This window comes from Lepisma saccharinum, chromosome 18 (genome assembly GCF_977018435.1).
Source record: "Lepisma saccharinum chromosome 18, izLepSacc3.1, whole genome shotgun sequence".
NCBI classification, from domain to species: domain Eukaryota; kingdom Metazoa; phylum Arthropoda; class Insecta; order Zygentoma; family Lepismatidae; genus Lepisma; species Lepisma saccharinum.
In genome coordinates this window covers 42,166,173-42,189,699 of record NC_139246.1, presented here as the reverse complement: position 1 = coordinate 42,189,699, position 23,527 = coordinate 42,166,173, and the positions used below count along the sequence as shown (strand labels likewise).

Genomic DNA, 23,527 nt, shown 5'->3' with positions numbered 1-23,527 from the left:
CTCTCATATATATATATATATATACACAAACACACACACATTCGCGTGTGCATTCACTATTTATCTCTTTAATGTATGCATTTGTATTTTTCTCTAAAAAGTTCACATTTCATTTTTGCACATAATTTTTGTTCGAAACTATTTTGCCACCTGTCTGGTCGCTTCATCAGTCATGTACTCATGACGAAATCGATTGGGAACAAAAACTACGCGAAAAATTGAAACTTGAACTTTTTAGAGTAAATTACTTATCTCCACGTAACCGCCAAACAGATATCTTTAGATACAATATGCATTTTCATGTTTCAGTGTAACCTGCCAGTGTATCACCTATTCCATTTACACCTGGATCTACGGTGGTACCATCTGACCTTGACATCACTTGTGGAAAAGAACATGAGCTTAATGAACTTGGATGATGCATCTCCTTCATTTGACATGTTGGGAGTAAGAAGAAATAAATTTGATGTAGCTGTGCTACTGTTGATGGCCGATTTAATAAACATTGCAGTATCTAGATTTGATAAGGTAAGGAAGGAACTTTTCATCATCGTCATCCTTCGCCGTTTCCTGCCTCTGGCTGGTTCAGCATAGAAGTCAAGCCTCTCCATTCTTTCCTGGTCTTCCAACACTCCTCTCTTTCCATGGTATTCCAATCTTGTCCTCTTCTCCTAACACTGTCCTCTATCTGCTCTTTCCACCGACATCTTGGTCTTCCCCTTGGCTTAATTCTCGCTCCTTGTGCATTGTAAGCTCTTATTGGCAGTCTTTCTGCACCCATCCTCTTCATGTGTCCGAACCATCTCATCTGTGCCCGATCTATCATGTCCTGAAGCTTCACCACACCCACTGTCTGTCGGATCTTCTCATTCCTTATTCTATCCCTTATAGTCTTCCTCAAAGGAACTATAGATTAATAACAGTATTAATAGTTCTTACAGTCTTGAAAGGCAGAAAACAGTGATATGACATGATGAGCTGACCGAGTGTCACCTAACAAAAAGCTGCTCGGCAGACCCTGGCCCTCAAAAAGCTGTGCCACAAACATTAGTTTTCTATTAGTCCTAGCTGTACCTGCTATAGGTTCTACATATTTTTCTCTTTGATTATTTGACTCAGAAAAAAACTATTTAAAAAATAAATTAGAGCAACATGAAACTTCCATACTTGTCTTACCTGTATCAAAACCAGGAAAGAAGAAGGAAAAAAAAGAAGTTCAAAAATGAAAGGCCACAAATGGCAGTCAACATTTTGGAAATATTCTAAGGATTGGTATGAAATATCTTCAGTCTTCCTGCCACAATCCTACCTAGAGGTCTTCAACCGGTAATAGGGTGATGTCAAACTCTCAGCTGTTGTAGGAGATTTCCGAGACCAGATTACACTATCACTTGCTCCCCAATTTCTTCACGATAGTGGGTTGCCACAGGTTCTATACACAGGCCGAGAACCCAGAGACTGAACACAGGTCGACTCAAACCCATATCGCCCTGCAGTCAGAGTCCAAAGCACAGCGCCTTACACCGCACAGCCACGGAGGAGGACAAATAGATAAATGTTACTAAGAATTTTACTGATCAGATATTTCTTTAAATTGTCTGAGAGCATAAATCTGCCATTTTGTTATTATTTTTATGTGTATTTGTATGTGTAAACTTAATTCATGTACTTCAGTTTTACAGGCAGCTTCTTTTTCACCAATACTGACAAATACTATTCTCGAGTCTGGGCTGCAGTCTGGTTATCTTGAAAATTATTCAGTTTAATAATTATAATTGATTTTGCATACGTGTATATTATGTGAAAAATGGATTTTGTGATTGACAGCTATTTTGATAATCTGATGTCACATTTTAAGTTTTTTAATCTTGTTTCTCTGAAAACAATACACTCAAGGTTCTACTGTAGTAATATTAATTATTTTCATAGTTGCCCTCTGTGGCAGAGTGGTTAGTACAGCATGCTATGATGCCAGGAGTCTCAGGTTCGAATCCTGGTCTGGGCGTTCTTTGCAAGTGACTCTTCATCAATTTCATCATATCATCACTCGTCCTCATCATTGTGATTAGCCAAGAATGGCAGAAAAGCGACACTAAGTAACAAAAAAAATATTGTAAACAACTTTTAATTGTTCCAATTGATATTGGCCTGGCTGGCCTGTAAGAGCAGGCCCAGATTAATATATTTTTTGAAATATTACATTTCCAGTATCTCATCCTTTTTCCCAATTTGTGGCCTTTTTCAAAGCATTTTTACCCATAGGAGGCCCAAGGCTGTTTAAGAGTATCAGCATCAGTACTGGTACAGTAGAACATTGTTTATCCGCATGTCAGTTATCCGCACACTCAAAAAAGCAAGATTCAGTTTTGAACAAATTTAAGCAATTTCTTCAATTGTACATTGGATCTAGACGTGTTTTAGTTTTTTTTAAATGGACCGGCAACCCTGCAGAAGAAATGTTGAGTAAGGGACTCTGCAACAATTAAGCTGAAGGAATACCTGCCAAGCAACTTTAAATTCGTCAACCTAGCAGTACAATACAGTACTGTTTTTCAAGAGTACTTCTTTGTGCAAAGAACTGAGAACTTGTGTTGTTTAGTAGTACCCATGGCCTCTGCAAGTGGTCATAAAGGTAAACGAAGTCGTAATGTTCTATCGATTGAAAAATACATACGTGCTTTTCTTTGTTAAATAAACACATGTTTGATTATCCGCAAGAATCGTTACCTGCATAACCTTCGGTCCCAATTAATGTGGATAAATGACGTTCTACTGTATCTGTTCACAGTGATATCAGCTCAGTACTAGTACTAGAAATAAATTTATGCAGACAGAGTTGTCGAAATTTAGAAGTTAATAAGCTATTCCACAAAACTTAGAAATCACCGAAGGCTGTGTTTTGAAGGACAGTAGTAATAATAATTAGTGCTGAGCCGATACCACTTTGAACCGATACTGATGCCGATACTCTTACCGATTCCCACCGATACCAATACTTGAAAATTGCGATAATAATTATTTTTTTCAAAATATTGATCTATATTGGTGTTTACTTTGATAAGCTTACCTTTCATTTTTTTCGAGCAAATTTTCTTCGCGATAGATTTCGCCACCTGTCTGGTGGCTTCGTCAGTACATACGCCTGACGAAGCCACCAGACAGGTGGTGAAATCTATCGCGAAGAAAATTTGCTCGGAAAAACTGAAAAGTAAGCTTATCAGAGTAAATTACCTATCTCCGCGTATCCACCAAACAGATATCTTTAGATACAATGTGAACTATATTGATGTGTAAAAAGTCTTCTCCAATATATGCATCAATTTACCAAGAAATTTGCTTTCGAATATTCAAGAATTGCATCAGAATATTAAAATAGATATTATGTAATCATAAAAACATAGTTTTTCATTCAAAATTGGTACAAAATAAAAAGAGACTTCGAGTTTTGCATAATTTCCAGGATAGTTAGACTGTGAAAGTGTCATGCAGCATTTTTGTGGCTTCGTGAAAGAGCAATATGCCGGAAAAGTATCGGCAGGTATCGGTAGACGAATTTTAACCAATACTTTCCAATAATGATAACATTGGTATATCGGATCGGTATCAGCTCAGCCCAAATAATAATAATAATAATAATAATTATAAATTACTTTGTCCCACGCCATGGCTGTGCGGTCTAAGGCATTATGGTTTGAGCTCCAGCTATGGGACACACGCAGGTTCGAGTCTCCTGGGGAAAGTGTAACACCTTTTCTCCTGAGATTTCGGTCAGCATATGGGACTGGTGGCCACCACCATCGTGAGGAAATTGGGGAGCTATGGATGAGTAGCATAATTCAGTCATGGGAAACTATGACGACGTCTGGGGGTTCTTCCTGCTGACAACACATCACCCTGTAACTGATTAGATTATCTCCCACCTCAGCAGGTGTGAATGAGGCCAGCAGTCAGTAGGTAGGCCCTCATCCTGATGGGCTGTTGCACCACAGGTTACTAATGAATTACTTTGCAGTGCCAATTTTAAATTGTCCTGCATTTTAAATTTCCAGCAGTAAACACCTGAAGAACACACCCAAATCCGTATTTTGTTGTCATCTAATAATAGAAATGTCATCACAACATGTGTTGTTTGCTGTACTTTTGCAATAATTTAATAATTCTTAACATTCTTTAGTTGCAGATCACAGATCTTCAAAGAAAATCACCTTTTACGTGTTCTTGTGTGAAGGAATTGTGGTTGATGATTCGATTATATCTTGACAGACTGTGTGAAAACTCAGTAAGAAAGGTAACATTTTTTTTATAGCTTGTGTAAATATAAAGTTATTAATTTATCAAGTAATTTGTTAAATTTGGTTTTGAAAATTTTCTGTTCAGGTCTGATACAGTGGAAGCCTAATTTTATGTTCAAGATTTTACAATCTTCTGTTTTTTTTTACATTTTAGCTTTTCGGTCCCAATAAAGCAAAATGTTAAATAATTTTAAGTTCTTTCAGTAGTCCACTGAAGATATTACCTTAGGTTCTATTGTATACAATACAGGGTGTTTCACTTACTCTTGGCCCCTGGTTTTTGCTTAATTAAAATCGAACTATTGGTCATAATGAAATGAAATAACTCATACTCAAAATAATTATAATTATAATTATATATATATATATATATATATATATATATATATATATATATATATATATATATATATATATATATATATTATATCAAAGAATCAAAGAAGGAGAAAGGAAACACTCACCGGACAGTGAAAAAATTCAAAATTTTTGCTAACTTAGTAGCATCATTGGTGTGAGATGAATATATATATATAATGTAGGATTTTGTTTCATTTGAATAGATGTTTTTCACGTAACATTAATAATTTAATGTTATAAGTTTTCGAGGCAACTCATCTTGAAATATCCCCTGACTGTTATTAAAATCTCATGTTACGAGAAAAATACATTATATGTACCAGCCCAATTTGCCGATCACCTGATTTATTGCCAAGAGGTGTGTGCGAAATTACTATACTCTATCCCGGGAATCTTTGGGGCAAGGCCGCGCATACCGGCAGGGAAGGGGAGAAATCATGTGGGCGGAGCGAAGCTGTACACGCTGCTGTGGTGGATGGTAACTGCAATCGTTTCCCCCTCCACACAATCCCATTCCCTCTCACGTGTTCATTGGTGGAGCCGTCTCGCGTCAGTACTTGCACAGAGACTTGTTTTGGTTCGCTCGTTCCAGAGATTCCCAATATAACAGTTGGGCTGAAAAGTTCGTAGGCTGACTCATAGATGGCGTTACTAGAATTAAATCCATGTGATTTTTACTTAGTACTAACCTTCAAAAGATACGTGTATAAATTTCACAGCTGCCGGATAATTAGTTCGTGAGATATAGCATTGTGAGTGAAGCAGCTTTTGTTATTGTGAAAAAATGGATAAAAGAGAATTTCGTGTGTTAATAAAGCATTGCTTTTTGGCGAAAAAAAATACTGTTGAAGCCAAGGCTTGGCTTGATAAACATTATTCGGACTCTGCACCAGGAAAATCAACCGTTGAGAAGTGGTTTGCTAAATTTAAACTAGGCGAAATGAGCATCGAAGACGATGCACGCAGTGGACGCCCCAAAGAGGCTGTTACCGACGAAAACATCAAAAAAGTCCACAAAATAATTTTAAATGATCGTAAAGTGAAGTTGATCGAGATAGCTGAGACTTTAAAAATATCAAAGGAACGTGTTGGACATATTGTGCATGAATATTTGAACATGCGAAAGCTGTGTGCAAAATGGGTGCCGCGCGTGCTCACAATCGATCAAAAGCAACAACGTTTTGATGATTCGGAGCAATGTTTAGCGATATTCAACCGTAATAAACACGAATTTTTCCGTCGATATATTACAATGGATGAAACATGGCTCCATAACTACACTCCAGAGTCCAATCGACAGTCAACCGAGTGGACTGCACGTGATGAACCGAATCCAAAGCGTGGAAAGACGCAACAGTCGGCTGGCAAGGTTATGGCATCAGTATTCTGGGATGCGCATGGTATTATATTCATCGATTACCTCAAAAAGGGCCAGACCATCAACAGCGATTATTACATAGCGTTGTTGGAGCGTTTAAAGGATGAAATCACGAAAAAACGGCCCCATTTGAAGAAGAAAAAAGTGCTGTTTCATCAAGACAATGCACCGTGTCAGAAATCAATGAAAACGATGGCAAATTATATGAATTAGACTACGAATTGCTTCCCCATCCACCATATTCTCCAGATCTGGCCCCCAGTGACTTTTTCCTGTTTGCAGACCTTAAAAGAATGCTCGCTGGAAAGAAATTTAGCACTGATGAAGAGGTAATCGCCGAAACTGAGGCCTATTTTGAGGCTAAAGAGAAATCGTACTATAAAAATGTCATCGAAAAATTTTATGACCGCTATAATCATTGTATCGCCCTCGAAGGCAACTATATTGAATAATAAAATCGAATTTTGTCAAAAAAATATTTTTTACTATGTTAGCCTACGAACTTTTCAGCCCAACTGTTACTGCGATCAATGACACAAGTAGTATACCTGTTCTAGTAAGTATATCCTCTGCCCCATAGATGGATATTTTGACTCCTTTTATCCCCCCTCCCCCTCACGCACTACCAAGCACAGACAATTCATGTGTGCCCTTCGATATTTTCATCTTATGCCATAGTTTACCACATTCTACAAATTTTGCATATAAGGAACAAGAAAAACTCATTTAAAATAATATAGGTGACATTTAAAAATTCGTAACTTGGTTGTATGTTTAAAATTATTTAGCATATTTATGAATATTTTAGTTATGTGTTAGTGCCTGAAGAACATTTTTAAAAACGATAAAATTGTTTAGCATATTTAAGAATGTTTTAGTTGTGTCTTAGTGCCTGAAAAATATATTTAAAAATGTACGTTTGTTACTACTTTGGGAAACTGAAAATTCTTGCTGTGTGTTACTGAAACATACCTCTGGTAAGTATACATTTCTCCGTCGCATATTCTTAATTTGTTTTCTTATTTTTTTTTAAAAAAAAAGCTTTGAATTGCACCGTCTTCAGCCCCTCTAGCCTACCCCTCTCTGCGGGCTTGCATATACTGTGCCCTGAAATGGCATATTTATTGACAACAATCAACTTTTTTCTTATTTGATTGCTTTTGATGTCTTTTACCATCCTTCCCTTCCTTTTACTTGTCATATGTAACTTAAAAGTTGGAAACCCTGCAGACGCCCATGCCAGAGCCTCATGATGGTGGAGAATGAGTAGGGTGTCAACAGAATGGATGCCATGTCTAAAACTACTTAAACCTACGTCAAACTATCCTTTACCTATCCTAAATTTTCACGTAACCTAACTTGCAACTCATCTAAACCTAACCTAATTATCCAGTGCCTCTTTTACCTGGAATATTATTATCATTTCCTCCGAGTTTCATTAAAAGTTCTCCCTAAACACACGTAACACTTAATTGTAAAGTATGTTATGGATTTCTCTTGTATCTAACAATGCACTTAAAATCTTCTTAAAGTCACCACTCCTGATTTATATTTTTCTCATACTTTATTCACATGATTTCTTATTTAGGTATCATATATTAACTCTAACACGCTACGCATTCATGACGTAACCAGTGCACCACTGCGGATATTGTGGAGTGTCCACCACCCCGTTTATTACCTATATTTATGGTTCTGTTAAACCTAAGTGAACCTTTATTCATTCTCTTTCGTAATATCTTTTTTCTTTCCACCTAACCCTACATATCTCCATTTTTGCTTTCTCCTAATTATAATCACCTAACCCTACCAGTCTTCATTCTTTTTTTTCTTCTTATAATTCTATCCACCTAATCCTACCAGTCTTCATTCTTGCTTTTTTCTTATATTTCTACCCACCTAATCCTACCAGCCTTCATTAGTGTTTTTTTCTTATAATTCTGTCCACCTAATCCTACCAGTCCTCATTATTGTTTTTTTCTTAATTCTATCCACCTAATCTTACCAGTCTTCATTCTTGTTTTTTCTTTTAATTCTATCCACCTAATCCTACCAATCTTCATTCTTGTTATTTCTTATTTCTATCCACGTAACCCTACCTTTTGCACAATTGCGTGAAGTGTATACATAATAATCCTTAGAGCGAACTAGTATAAATGTTGGATTATAACCTAGAGACACTTGGGTTGAGGTGTATTAAATTGCTAATTGCATATAAGAAATTAATTGTTGAATAATGGTGGAATTTATTGCTGAAAGCATGATGCCATAATGAAAAATGCCTTCAGTATGAAGTCAAGAACTGTTGGATTTGAAACATGGACATTCACAAAGGGACTGAAAGCATGCCGACAAGAGGCAAAGAAGGAACATAGATTCAGCCCGATCTCCTTTTCTAAGGGTTTATTAAGAGAAGGGAATGCCACCCGTTGTGGCAGAGTGGTTGTGTGGCAGGAAGCTAGGTGTCTTAGGTTCCAAATCTGGGTAAGGCATGGTCGTTTCTTCAATGATCATACATCCTCATCATTTGTGATTGTTATAGAGATGTCTAAAAGTGACTCAGATCAAAATGCAACCACAGAAAGGTGATAGGTAGGTTACAGGTTTGTATCCTGGATAAGACATGGACGATTCATCAGTTCCCCATTCATCCTTATTGTCACAATTAATGTAACGAGGTAGGAAAGAGACGTAAAATAATAAAATTCCAGTTCAATAAGGAAATGTAACATTTATGGACGAGGGAAGTGACATGAAGAAGCTATGGTAGAAAAGAGAGTGGATAGGAACAACTATAAATGAGAGTAAGGCCCGAAAGGACAGAGAACGGTTGTAAGAAATGACATGGATGTGACTTCCGATGGACAAATTAACAAATAAAATAAATTTACCTATATTTACGTGACATCGAGGCACACACAAGAAAATCTTCAATCTCTAAAGCTGTTTACAATAGATATGTGTGACGAAGTATCAAATTCTGGGTAAGCTTGGATGTTCCATTATATGTGCCCTATTAATGGTAACTTCATCACTCCATCTCATTGTTGTAGTTAGCATTGAGAGGAAGTACGGCCGCAACGAAAAATTTGAGAAAAACAAGAAGCTAGAGCATTGGAATGCCTGCTTGGCAATAAGGTGGATTACACGGAAGCATTTCCTTTAACAATTTTGCTGTGTTAATGCAGGGTGGCTACTCACCAGGAATTATGCGTGAATTATTGGCTCTGGGAATTGTACGTGAATTTTTCTCCGCACACGTGAAAAATTGCAACTTTTATTAATCCAAATTAATTCATACATTTACAAATGCCCAGAGGCAACTTTTTCACAGTTTATCCGTTATTTTTATCGAGAAAGGAAAAGAGAAGAAATAGGTGCGTGGAAAATAAAACCGAATTCTCGCAATCCGTTTACTTTGTTAGTGTCCTTTGCAGAACAATCTACCTGACAGGCAGATTATTGCAAGATAGGATATCTTGAAGTTGATTAGGCAAATTTGAGTTTGAAATTCTTGTACAATTAACAATTTTTCATGGATTAGTGTATTCTGCAGCAATTGTGATCTGTGTTTGTGAAATGGCAAGCGTAAACTCCACACCTTAAATTGAATATTTTGTATACCGTTTGATTGAATTGAATTAGAATTTTTGAATTCACTGAAATCGGATAGACCCTTTATATTAATCATATATTATGTGTGTGTGTGGGTGGTGAGAGGCGATAATACGTAAGGTTGAAATAGAGAAAACATCTGTTTCTACTCTTGAATTTGTGGAAACCTCGGCTTGAAAACTGGGAATTATACTTGAATTTTATCATGATCCCAGAGTGGCCAACCAACCTGTAATGATTCCGAAAATCTTATAGCAGACAGTACTTTACACGGAAGCATTTCATGTAACATTCCGGTTAGCATTTGCGATGCGAAGCATGCAGAGAACATTAAATAATGTATATAATAAGGCATACAATAGTTATGCGGTTGCTAATAAATTTAAAGAGGAAGAGATGTAATTTAAGAGAGCAAATCGTTATGTAATTAATGAGATATTGTGCAAACAAACTGAAAATTTACATGTTTTTTTGTAACATTATGTAACCACCAACCTCTTAAGGTATTTCTATCCATGAGGCAATGTCCTGCATTTACAATTGAAGCAACTAATGTATTCTTCCATATGTGTACTGTGCATGCTATAAGTACGGTATGTTTTTAAGCAGCGCCATTTATTTGTACGTAAAAACGTTTCGTAGGGAACTTTTTTTCCTTTCAATTGAATAGTTATTGTTTTTTATAAATTTGAAGTGATAAATTGTTTACATTCAGTCACCAACACATTTGCACTTGTGATATATAGCTTGGTTCTGATTGGTTGTGCCACGTAAGACGCTAAGAAACTTAGGACTGATTTTGTCAGTGAAATATGCTATGGCATAAAAAACAAATTAAAAAAGAACAACTTTTTTAGTTTTTCATAGAACGCTATTACATTTACAACCTTGGTGACAATGAAGTTCGACCAGAAAGGAATACGTGATTTAATGCACAGAGGCATAGGCGGTGGAATGGGTGACCCGCAGAAGTGACGCATGTGTGTAAGAGGAGGTGTGTGAGCAGGCAAGAATCGTGATCCCAGCATGTTGCACCCAAGGTCACGTAAAGAACAAAAACGGGGAACTATACGCGTGACATTGAACTTCGACCAGGGACCAGACCCATACGGAAAATTCCAGATAGTGGCGCATTCGACGGAAGCATGACGTCACGGACACGATAAGGGAGTCCGCCGTATATAAGCGCGTGCTGTGCACCGAGGAACCGCAGTGCATCATCTCCATGGCCAGGGGCAAACCCATTGACAACACCGTGAGGAGAAGAGTGGTGGAGTTGCAACGGGATGGACTCAGTGAACGGGAAATAGGGCGCCAACTGAACTTCGCCAAGTCAACCGTCCACTGCATCATCAAACACCACCAAAATACGGGTACTACAGAGCCGGGTAAGGCCCCCGGTCGAAAACGCCTGCTGAGCATGCGTGACCTACGGATATTTAGGCACTATATCCAGACCAATAATCATGTTTCTGTGGCTGAATTACGACTGTGGACTCGAGAACGTTTTCACATTGAAGTGTCAACAAGAACCATTCGCCGTTACCTACAGCGATGCGGTTACCGAGTGTACAAGGCGAAACGTAAACCCTTCCTTTCCATGTTGAACAAAGGCAATCAACTACGGTGGGCTCGAATGTACCGGGGATGGACATTTCGGCAGTGGAACAGGGTTTTGTGGACGGACGAATCCATTTTCAATGTTGTGTACGGGAAAATACGGAAAACAGTCATTTGTCGGAAGGAGGATCAGAATGAAGCAAAATGTTATGCATGTCGGGTACAGAAACCTGCATCAGTGATGGTATGGGGATGCATGACGGCGTCTGGGGTTGGCCCACTACACGTCTGTGAGGGCATTGTGAATGCACACGCCTATGCACGCATACTGGAGCGGCATCTTCCCACAGTGCGAAGGCACCTGTTCCACAGGCGGCGTCTCATCTTTCAACACGACAATGCCAGGCCTCATACAGCGCGGCTGACAAGAGAATGGTTGACTCGCCATCATGTGCGAACTCTGCCATGGCCACCATCGAGTCCCGACCTCTCGCCCATTCAGAATGTGTGGCATGTTCTTAAGCGACGTGTGCAACAGAGGGGACCCACGACAGTGGCTGCTCTTATCACCTGCCTGCAGGAGGAATGGCACCGCATCGATGTGGAATACCTTGAACGACTCGTCCGCAGCATGCCCCGACGCATTGCCACAGTTATTCGCCGACGGGGCGGCGTCACACCATGGTAAACAGGATCCCCTCTAACAGTGGTCGAACTTCAATGTCACGTGTAGATGGACGAAAATGTTTTATTTTGTGTGGACACCATACATTGCTGCGTTGCAGCGGAAATTTATGTTTTCCTTTGTTCCATGTAGCCTGCTGAATAAAATATGTTCAGCATATGCATGTGTTCTCCTTCTTTCACAACGCACTCCTATATTTGTGACTGGTCGAACTTCATTGTCACTAAGGTTGTATTTCATGCCTTCCGCCCTTATTGAGCTTTTTTTTCCACAGAAGACGTCAACAATGCTGCACTACAGTCAGCCATATTGCGTTCTGTTACAACAATGTTCTTCCAAACAGACCCTGAGTGTCACAGAAAGTGCTGTCATTTGTGTAGCAAAGTTAGAACTAATATCACAATCACACCCACCGTGCTTATTACAATTACACCATTTCGACAAAAACGTTGATTACATTGTTGTTCACATGACCTGTTCAATTGCAGAAAATATGAATATGAATAAAAGTGACAAGAGAAAATGATTGCTCCAGTGGCTCGTGATGGGTCACATTCAGTAGCCAGTTGCTTTTAGATGTCTACGTCCCAGGTTCGTTTCCTGTGTCAACCTGAATGTTCTGATTGCTCCCATCTATTTCATTAACTTCCCATCAATCCTCATCATTGTGATTAACGAAGAGAGATGGAAAGACGACGTGAAATAACCAAAAGTCACAAAACACGGTGGTTCGGAGTGTTGAGTGAGGGAGTGGCACTATAGTGCAGTCATGGACAAGGGTGTTACTTTGTGTGTGTTAAACAATTTTGCCGACCTCCATGATGGAGTGGGCAGCATGCGATTGGTCAAAAGTGCAAGAAATGCTATGTGAAATAACCTAAATGAATCGATCAATCAATATTCAACAGTTTCATAAGCTCATCATTCCTCCTCATCCTCGCAATTAACAGAGAGATGAAAAATTAAACAAATTCAACATTTGCTCTATCGTAAGAACTCCTAGCATATAATTCCCAACTATCTCTAGGTGTAAATTTAAATGATAATATGCCCTTAGTGTAAACTGACACTAAACATCGGTATCTTGATTACATTCTTGAGAAGAAGCATTCAACACACTGAGTGATGCCTTAGGTACATAGACATAGATTAGTAGTAGCTTGAAATTTTTTTCAGAAATTTTTTGTACAGGCCTTGGAAATAATAACTGCGCCTTATTTCGAGAGGAATTTATATAGAAGTAGTTTCAGTGAAGGAACTTTCTGTTGTTAATGTAAGATTCAGTCACTCCAACTTTCAAAAAACATTTGATGGGCTGAACTGCGAGATTTGTGTTACAATTTTATGCAATAATGTGTCAAAAGTAGGCTGACCATTTGTCTTAAAATGCCTTTTTGTTCCTTGGCCAGAAAATGTAGGCTTTTACATGTGAAAGCCATTCCTGAGAGGAATACTTGTATTTTATAGCTGCTGTTTTTACCTATTTTAGTTGTAAGAGCCTATTTTGAAGATAAACTGCTTTTTGTGTGGCTTCTCCTGGAAAATGACTAAAAATCTGCCGATGTTTATCAATTTTAGTGCGTATTTTGTACTTTGCGATGCTTCTTTGCCTTCCAATTCTGAATTTTTAGTGCCTATAATTCTCTTTATACGTCCTTATCCTCCCTTACATTCCTAATTACGATGTGACCATGGATACTGTAACAAATTATTATGAAATGTTCTGATAACACTCAGTCAGTAATTGAGTCTTGAGAATATTTTAAGTGATTTTTTTTCTAAAATAAAATGTAACATGCATGGGGTCAAGTCCTACAGGCTCATATAAGTTGGCATAGTAAGATAAACGGCTGGAGGTACAATATCTCTAGGAGAGGTGTTTCAAGAAAATAAAGAAATTTGACTGTCGAAAGGGGTTTAGGTCTAAGTGCTGGTAAAGGCAAGATTAATAGATTTTGTGTTTGTCTGTGCTATCTAAAAGACCCATTACTAAACTGAGGTCAGGATGCTAGAAATATAGGAAGGGAGGTTTATGTGTTTGTACGTTTGTATGTAAATTGTTATTTCGATGTGTACAAAGATGGACACGATACTGTCTTGCATATTGTGTCAGTGACTGAAGAAACATCTTCTTCTCATTCGGCTCGCTCTAAAGAAAACATAGTAATCTTACCCCAAAATTGTTCTTCTAGGCTATGTTAGAGATAATACTGAATTAATTAATTTACTGTCTGCTCTGCATGTCCGTGACTGCATTGGCAGAATGGTTAGAGTACATAAGTAGGAAAAAAAGGATTCTCGGCTACTGCTTGTACAGTACTCCTCTTGTCAGGTGCCATTCACTGGATTCTCTTCAACCAGTTCATTGGCTTCTTAGGAGACGTCCTGGAGTCTCTCAGGCTGTCTTCGAATCTGGAAGTGTACAGAGACTTCTCCTAAAACGAGAAAAAGTATTTTTTTTGGACTACTCATGCCGATCCTACTGTTTAGCTGCATCTACAGAATATATCTAAATGTTATCCACACGGTTTCGAAGTTTTCAAACATAGTGTAATTTGCTATTTTTGCTTGTAGGTACCATGTACTTTCCATATGTTTGAGTTTTATGTAATTCACGTAGGTAGTGTTTATTATAGTGCCATTATTGATATAACATTAATAAAACTTAAACTAACCAATAGTCTAATCACTAATTATTTTGTTTGGCACATCAGGATTGGAAAAATAATGAAAAATGAGTAACGCACACAAACATACAATACTGTTTCCAGTTTCTGAAACTGGTAGTTTGACGCTTTTCAAACACAGAGGCAACAAAACAAAGGGAACATTCAGTTGATTTATTTCATTCTTCAATCTAAGATGGATGATATTTCAATACTGATGTTCCTTTCGGTTTCGTTACACTAAATTTAGGTATTAACAAAGAATTAAAAAGATGTGCATAAGTTGTTCTTTGTTGATTAGTTCAGTCAAGAACTGTCTTAGGCACTGCTCAACTACACTTGCATCACAAAATGACAAATATGAAGCAAAATTTATGTGGACCGTTGCACTAAATCTGTACAACATAATTTTAAGATGTATTATTCTTCATAATTATGGTCGGACAGTGTCGTGTACAGTTTTGTAAAATAAAAAATTGCTATTTTAGATGAGTGTGACGGGGAATTATGAGTAACCAAAGTGAAAAGTCATTAAAATAATTTAAACGAGAGAACTAGCAGTTCAACATATAATAAAATGTTTCAGATTGATAGAATTATATTGATAAATGTGACCATTGTTAGGAAAAATAATCTTGTCCAGGCAGACCTTTGAATGTAATATTAGCTAAAACCTTAAAAATAGTGTTACAAATTTCCCCCCCCCCCCCCAATCTATTTTCAAATATTATAGAATTTAATAATACTAATGTGTTTCGTACAGCAATACCTCACAGTATACCGAACTCCCTTCTACATTTCTCACTATCCAAGGCAAACTTGAACTTTAAAACAACATAATGACAGATGAGTTACAATTTTTTTTTTAATGTCACTTGGTGTTCAATGTTTGTTAACATTTGAACTTATGCAACAAAATTAGGTTTTGAAAATGGAGCAACACAGAACATTCAATGCATAATTCTGCTAAGGTATGTTATGTGTAATTGCAATTTTTGTCGCTTCATATTTTTGTGTACTAACTTATGGATCATTTTTAATAAAGATGATTTTCCACTGATCACTAATAATCTGTTGTCAGTGAAACTGAGAATTTTTAAATGAATATATTTATATTATTATATGAATCTTACGTACCTCTCAATCTTTTCTTGATTTCCTATTGGCTTTATCTCGGTTAAAGTTGCATCAAAAGCCAATCTGATATTAACGACAACTTGACTTTATTTTGTACAGTTCTTTAGTAGCTTGAGTGCTATGGAAACAGTTAACTTGAAAGCATTATTACACGCCAACAATGCAGTATTCTAAATTGTTTAAAATAAGGTGTTAATAAATTCATACTAGAATATTCTCTAGTCTGCACATGGATTGGATTCATTCTTGCCCAGACAGTAGCGTGAGCTGCGGGCCTCAACCACACACAATAATTTGTCTATTATTATTTTGAATTATTTATAACAGTATTTATAGTGCAGTAATCAGAAAGTTCCAAAGTACAGCACTTTTACACACAGACTCATAAGCAAATATCGCAAAGTAAAGGAGGAAATGAACATAAGAATAAAATACAAAATGCTTGACAAGGAGAAAAAAAGATATCAAAATGTAAACAGTAATATAAAATAATCCAATACCTAAGACATATGTCAAACAACAATAGTCCTCCCCGATGGTGCAGTGGTAGCATCGTCACCTTGTAATCAAGGGGTCTTGGGTTTGATACCCAGTGGAGGCACATAGTGGTTTGGATTCCACTTTAAACTGTAGGTCCAGTCCCGATTATCCTTACTGTGGTAACATTATATCATCATCAACGTTGTTAAAGTGATAGACTGAGTGATAGACTGCATATTGAAATCTAAAAGCCGTGTGGTTCCTATTCGATGCCTACCATATTACAGACACCTAATCGATTAGTCATCTTTCTCGTTATGTAGGCTAAAAGTTAAAGATATTTTGGCCTTCAAGTCTTTTCAATAACTGGCCAGGAAAGATTTAATCACATTACTGTTTTAAATATAGTTAAAGATGGCACAACACATAAACTAGTAAACTTTTCATCACAACATTTGCTCTCTTCGTTCAAGCCAATAAGAGCTTCAAAATCAAATAAATTTGATGCTTTTAGTTTTTCTCTGTATGGTTGCTAACACTAGGAACACCTTGAATTGGATAGGTCTTCTTGTTTACTTCTTTTATTAGCTCATAAATTGAGGCATGCATATTTTGTTTGACGAAATCACGAAATGTGAAATAACACACTATAATGTTTATTTTTCATGTTTCTGAAAGGTGCTGCTGTTTCGTCACGAAATAATGCGAAATAGACTCTTAAACATGAAATTTGGAGTTATTTACAGACACGACACTTTCTGAAGTTTGAATTATCCTGCGAGTTATGCAATTCACGGAAAATTTATTAATTCTGCTGTAAATGTTTGAGAAGAGAAAATGGCTCTTGTATACAGCAATAAACTTAATACTCTGGTAACTACATAAATGTGCTGTTAGAAGGGATATGTTTATTTTGTGTAATAAATGCACTTTGTAAATCAAATTTAAGATTATATTCACAATTTTAAAACAAAAATTTCATTTTTTATTCCAATTTTGGGCCGATTTTTCACCTCTCTAACAAAGAAATTTTATTTTATTTACCGCTTTTGAACCCGAAATTGACTGTTTTTGTACCGAATTTTTGTTTTTATTTACCAAAAATATGTGCATTTGTGGTGCTAATATCTGGTTTTGGGGGCTTAGGCCCCCTAGTCCATAGGTAATTAACAGGGTGTCTACCAATCAAGAAAGTCAAGAAATTATGCTTTTGGTCAAGAATTTTTGCATTTTTTTTTATTTTTTTTTTGCAGTATAGTGAGTTTTGATTGTTTTATATCTGTACTGGGATTTGATAAAATTGAATATTTGGAAATTTAAAATTGTATTGAGTTAAGATTTGTTTACTTTGTTTCTTAAGAATTTAATTCTTGTATGAATGAAGTTTTGTAAAAATTCTCCATCTAGGATGAAATCTGAAACATTACTTTTTACATGCATTAATAATTAAGGCAAGTCTAAATCTCTTGTTATGCTACAGCTTCAGTTTTCATCTTATCACCTTGTGGTAGGGGTTTTTCATTGAAGGAAAATATCTATTTTTCTTAATTTGCAATTATACCTAAGCAGGGGGCGATTAAATAAATGTGAAGAAAAAGGGGGAAAAGGTCAAGAAAAGGGAAAGAAAGGTGAAAGGCCATGAAAAAGTAAAGCATTTTGGATTTGTTATTTTGGTCATTGGAATTTTTTTTTTTAAAGTTATTCTGTTCAGTAAATAATTTTAATCAACAACACTGTACTGTAATTATCTCATAAGTTCGAAGGTCACTCCAAAAGTAAAGTCTCCAATTTATTTCCATGAAAACTAGAAGAAATACCTAGAGCACAACAACGTCATTGGATAGAGCAATCGTCAGCTACAAAATCTTATTTTCCATGTGATCATCATCATTTACTAAGCATTTTTGCCAGTGATGAACAAGAGCCTCCATGCTGCTCTCATATTGTTGGAAAATGTCCATGTAGTGGATAATTAATTATACATTCTTCATAGTCCTGAATAAATGGAAGTTCTGAAACTGCCAATTCCAGACTATACGATGGGTGTTGTAGGATAATCCCATCAGGTCCTGACAGGCATACATTGGGTAGTGTTTTTTGTCCATGTGTGAGCATCGGTGAGAATCACCTGCCACAAATTTTTGTCATCCCATCATTGCCAACATCATGTCAAATCCATTTAATCTGACATTTAACTCAACACACATTTTCCTTGGCATAATCTGCCAATTTGCATGGATAAGCTTATTGTTAATGTTAATGGATGATATTTTTTTTCAATAAGAATTCAATTTACACATCTCTGCTTCATACATACTTACATCCATGTTAGAAACCATTTTATTTGCCTGTCGCCCAGCAACAAGCTTACTGGATATTGAAAGGAAGGTTCAATAATTATTTATATAACCAATAAATTTATGTGAATAGTTATCTTGAGTTTCACACTAAAGTATGAGAGTGAAGATCCTTTCTAAAACTGATAGTTTTTTCACCCATAGTTAGCGTAATATTACATAGAGCACGTGTTATGCATAATATCAATAATGTTGCTATGCATATTGTAAAATCCCCTTTTAAGATATATGTATATTTATTGTCTTTGCAATTTCAGGGTTTCTGGTCTTATTGTGAAGAATTGCTTCAAACTTTACTGAATGGTCAAAAGCAGTCCACAGCAAATGTGCATTCTTGTTCTGAATTGCACGTTCCTCAGAAATTTGAATGTCGAAACCCCATTGGCTTTTCCCTTTGGCTGTTGTCAAATTTGGCAGAATTGTATTTGTATGATGAACAAGGAAGAATTACAAGAAATGTCCAGGTGAGCTTTTAATTTCATGTATCATAGAACTTTACATTGTTTTGTGATTATTTGAGCCACATATTGTGAGTAATAGATGAAGGTTTTAGTACAAAAACTGCGTACTTTGGGATCAAAAGCAGTATATCAATTGGCATTTTGGTGTTAAAATGTTGAATAAAAACCTAAATTTGATTTAAAAACTCTACTTATTACACAAAATTAACATTTTACTTCTAATAGCACATTTATATAATTAACAGAGTATTAAGTGTATTACTGTGTAAAGGAGTCAATTTTTGGTTCTCAAATATTTACAACAGAATTTAATCAGTTTTCTGTGATTTGCATAATTACAGGATAATTTGCCTTTTAATGAAGGGGTCCTGAGTTTGATGCCCAGTAGAGCCTTATAGTGGTTCGGATCCCACTTTAAACTGTAGGTCCAGTCCCGATGAGCCTTTCTGTGCATAAAGTGGAATTAAAAACAAATTCAACAGTAATATTGAATTTATTGCAATATATATTAAGGGAAGTATCTATGGATCTTTTTATGCGAAATAAAACTAGAAAGACAAAGACAAGATGGTTTACTAATTATTTTAATTCATGTTCTAAATAGAAATTACAGCATACTGACTCAATTTCCATCAAAATCGGTCAAGTATTAACAGAGATATGAGCAGTTGTGTGCCCATCTTTGATGACATCATAGCAGGAAAATGTACAAAGTCAAAAATGCTTCTTAAGACACCTACTAAACATTGGTGAAAAAAATTCTCTATGCTCATAATTTCCCACAGAACCCCAGCTAGGAACAGGACTATGTGTATTGAAGGCTTTTTCCAATGGGATGGGGATTTGTCACTTGTCATTTGTTTAGGGTGACCATACATCCCATTTTGACCAGGACAGTCCCTTTCCATAGGCATGTCCTGGTCGTCCCATCGAAATGATTAATAACAGTTATTTGTCCCATTTTATAAAAGTCTAGGAGTTAGCTTTAGAAACAAATCTAAATTTGAGAGACATTTAATGCTAAAAAAATGTTGATGGAATTTTTGAACTAGCGTTGTAGCAAAACAGCTGGATTAAGTTTCAAGCACTTCATAAAAATCAAAATGTTCCATTGTCATTCATAATTTTCGAGCGGACAGCTATACTAGTATCTTATTGTATAAGTTAGCTCGCGTCACGAGTTGTACTGCTTTGTCTGTGGTCCGTTATATGTAGAGCTATGAATAGGCAAGGCCAAGAAGAGTAGCTATATGTAGTTTCAATGTGGATGTGCACTAGAATTTAAGTTCCTACATCTTGACACAAATTCAAAAGTCAAATCTCACATTGTGTGTCACATATGTGGGGATTTTTATGAATGGTTGGTGAAGAGTAAAGTTGTTCTCAAGAATGTTGATTCTTCTTATAAATACTTCTGGCACTCCTCAACTGCAGCGTGGGACTAACACCAAAGGTTGGTCAGAATGGATGAGATAAACTCTATGTAAGTCATACCGAAATTATAATAATAATTAATACTTTTTGACAAAGCGAGATCGTTTCATTTTTTTTTTTTTTTGGATGTATCATTTATATGACTCATACCTTAATAAATAATAATAATAATAATAATTAAAATATGTTAATAATAACAATAATTATATAAGTAGACCTAACCAATTTTTCAGGAGGGGCTGCCTTAGGATGTCCCGGTTTGGGGTCACAATATTATGGTCACCTTTATTTGTTTCTTTGGTCTAATAGCTGTATTAAGGATCCATCCTTGAGAATGAGATTTTCTCAACATTCGTGAAGGTCAAATAAAAATTGTGACAATATTCAAATCAAGAAAGTGGGCCTCTCCGATGGCACAGTGGTATCGTCGTCGCCTTGTAATCAAGGGGTCCTGGGTTCGATACCCGGTGGAGGCACATGGTGCAGTGGTTCGGATCCCACTTTAAACTGTAGGTCCAGTCCCGATTAGCCTTTCTGTGCATAAAGTGGACTTAAAACAACAATTCAATCAATCAATCAATCAATTCAAGAAAGTATTGTCATGGTGTTTTGTTGGGATTCTTGAGTTCACAGTTCCTTAACTCTAGAATAGATTATGAGTTACCTTTTTATTCTTTATTTTACTTATAAATATTATTAATGTTCTTGGCCGCGGCGACTCAGTCGGTAACGCGTCTGACTACCATGCTAAAGGTCCCGGGTTCGATCCCCGGCCGGTTCAAATCCGGAAACTTTTCTAACGATGGAAGCGGCTCCGGCGCCCACCCAGCGTCGAATAACATGGGTACCTGGGGGAAACCCTGGAGGGTAAATACGGTCAGGGGCGTGATGCTGATCACATCACCCCCACTCACGACCGGATCAAGAAAGTGTGGGGCGTTACCCCCACACCCCCTATACGCCTTCATGGCGTGGTGCTATGCACAGGGGAGAATTTTACTTTTTTTATGTTCTTGTGTATCTATGTATGTATTACTGGATGCAGACACACTTTTTCTGTTTTATGTGTATTATTTTTTTTTCTGATTTCTTACATTGAATATTATTTCAGGTCAAAAGCGCATATCCTCTGTTAGAGACTGTTTTGAAGAAACTGTTGAATTCTGATAGCCAAGTGTCAGAACTTCATATGAGAGTTTACATAAGTCAAGTCGCTCTTCTGTTAGAGCTGTGGGATTTAAGAAGTGAACCTGTTGTTGCATTGTGGGAATATTTCCACCGTAAACTGAATTCCCATTTCTTGATACCTGGTGCTCCACCTGATGAACTGGCTGTCATGAGGTATATCAATCTCAATGTTTTGGCTACTTTATTTAGTGTAATGAGCAGGGAACGGATTTATATGTAAATACATATCTTCGTATGGTGCTAAAAGCAATGTTATTTTGTATTATCTTGGTGAATTGTCGTATGTAAGCTTGAAAAATGCTATTTTTATTTTCCATATTTTTCCATATATTTGCTTTTAACACACATGTTACATATTCTAGTTATTCTTACATATAATTTGCATATTTTCAAATATTTTACAACATATATTCCATATTCGTGCCATTGCTACATTTTCCCTTCTTGCATTAAATACCAAAGGTTTACAATTTGTCTGCATTTTGTTCACTTTGTATTCTCTGTTTATTTTAATTCCTGACATTAGACAACACATCTGTTATTCTAACTTTCTTGAGAACAATCGAGAATGCCTTTGTGGTGAAATCCATTGCATATTTTAAATATATTTCCACTACTTTATGCGTTATTGAAGGCTGTTTCAGTCACTATAAATGTTATTTAGGGGGAATCATGTTTAGGAGATTCATTTTAAACCACTTGGAAAGAAAGTTTGTAATCCTTTGTTTTCGTAGCAAAAAAAAATTAAGCACATTTTCTATTTGAATTTTGCATTACTATTAATGTCTGTAATGATGTAAGCCTAATGCATTTTATTTAACTATGTGAGCCTCTTGTGAAAGTTGCCATTTTTCACAATTATACCATAAGTCCATATTTAATTCCATATTTTGATTAAAATAAATAAATATTTATGTATCTAACACTTTTTTGGTACATATAAATCCGTTCCCTGGTAATGAGTAAAATTTTCACAATGTCACATGGGTCCTATCACTTGGATGTTTCAAGATGTTTGAACTAGGAATGGGCAGATATGAAATTTTGGTCGATACCGATAAAGTACTGATTAAAAATATACCTATAAAGTACCATTATCAAATTTACCAATACCGATAACTTATTTTCTACCAATCCAATATGAATTTTCAACACCTCCCTGGGGTCTCCCCCATGGCGCAGTGGTAGCGTCGTCGCCTTGTAATCAAGGGGTCCCAGGTTCGATACCCGATGGAGGCACAAGTGGTTCGGATCCCACTTTAAACTGTAGGTCCAGTCCCGATTAGCCTTACTGTGCATAAAGTGGACTTAAAACAACAACTCAAACCAAACTCAACACTTCCCTAATAAATGTGTGTTTCCAGGTGACTGCAATGCAAAAGCAGATGCATATTTAGACATTTATTTTTTAAGAAGAAGGGCATGGAGATTATCCATAAAAGTTATAACAAAGTGGCAGAATTTTGCACTAAATTATAATCAGTGGGGTGTAAGGGGTGACCTTCCACGTAGTACACCAAATTGTCAGCCTCACTTCCACATAATACACCCTGGACTGCTTTGTGCAGAGTAACGAGGCTCTGGCGACTGGCCCTATGGCCAGTATAATTCTGTGTGTTGTCCTGTCTTTTGTCCTTTTGTGTGCTGAGTGCCCCTTTACAGCCTCAGCTTTTAACCTAAGTCAGAATGTTTTAAGATTTTAGTTAAGTAACGTTACAACTATGTTATTTGTTATTGTAAGGGGCTGGACCCTGTACAGTGAAATCTCAGTTATACGTTTTATAGTGGACAGAAGGGTAAAAACGTATATATCTGAGAAAAAACGTATTATTGAAATATAATTAAAATGGTAAAATTAAGTACACAAAGAAAGAAAAGGAGTACTACATATATACCAAAGTTTGATGTATTGGA

At 36.5% G+C, this 23,527-nt stretch overlaps 1 protein-coding gene across 1 annotated transcript in view; it reads left to right on the top strand.

Moving 5' to 3' along the window:
- The window catches only part of LOC146002546 (protein MMS22-like), a 146,993-nt gene that overhangs the window by 47,700 nt on the left and 75,766 nt on the right, over positions 1-23,527 (top strand). The window contains exons 6-9 of the mRNA XM_083140471.1: positions 310-528; positions 4,175-4,288; positions 18,788-18,994; positions 21,537-21,766. Coding sequence (XP_082996597.1) covers positions 310-528; positions 4,175-4,288; positions 18,788-18,994; positions 21,537-21,766 — 770 coding nt within the window. The remainder of the gene's footprint in view (positions 1-309; positions 529-4,174; positions 4,289-18,787; positions 18,995-21,536; positions 21,767-23,527) is intronic.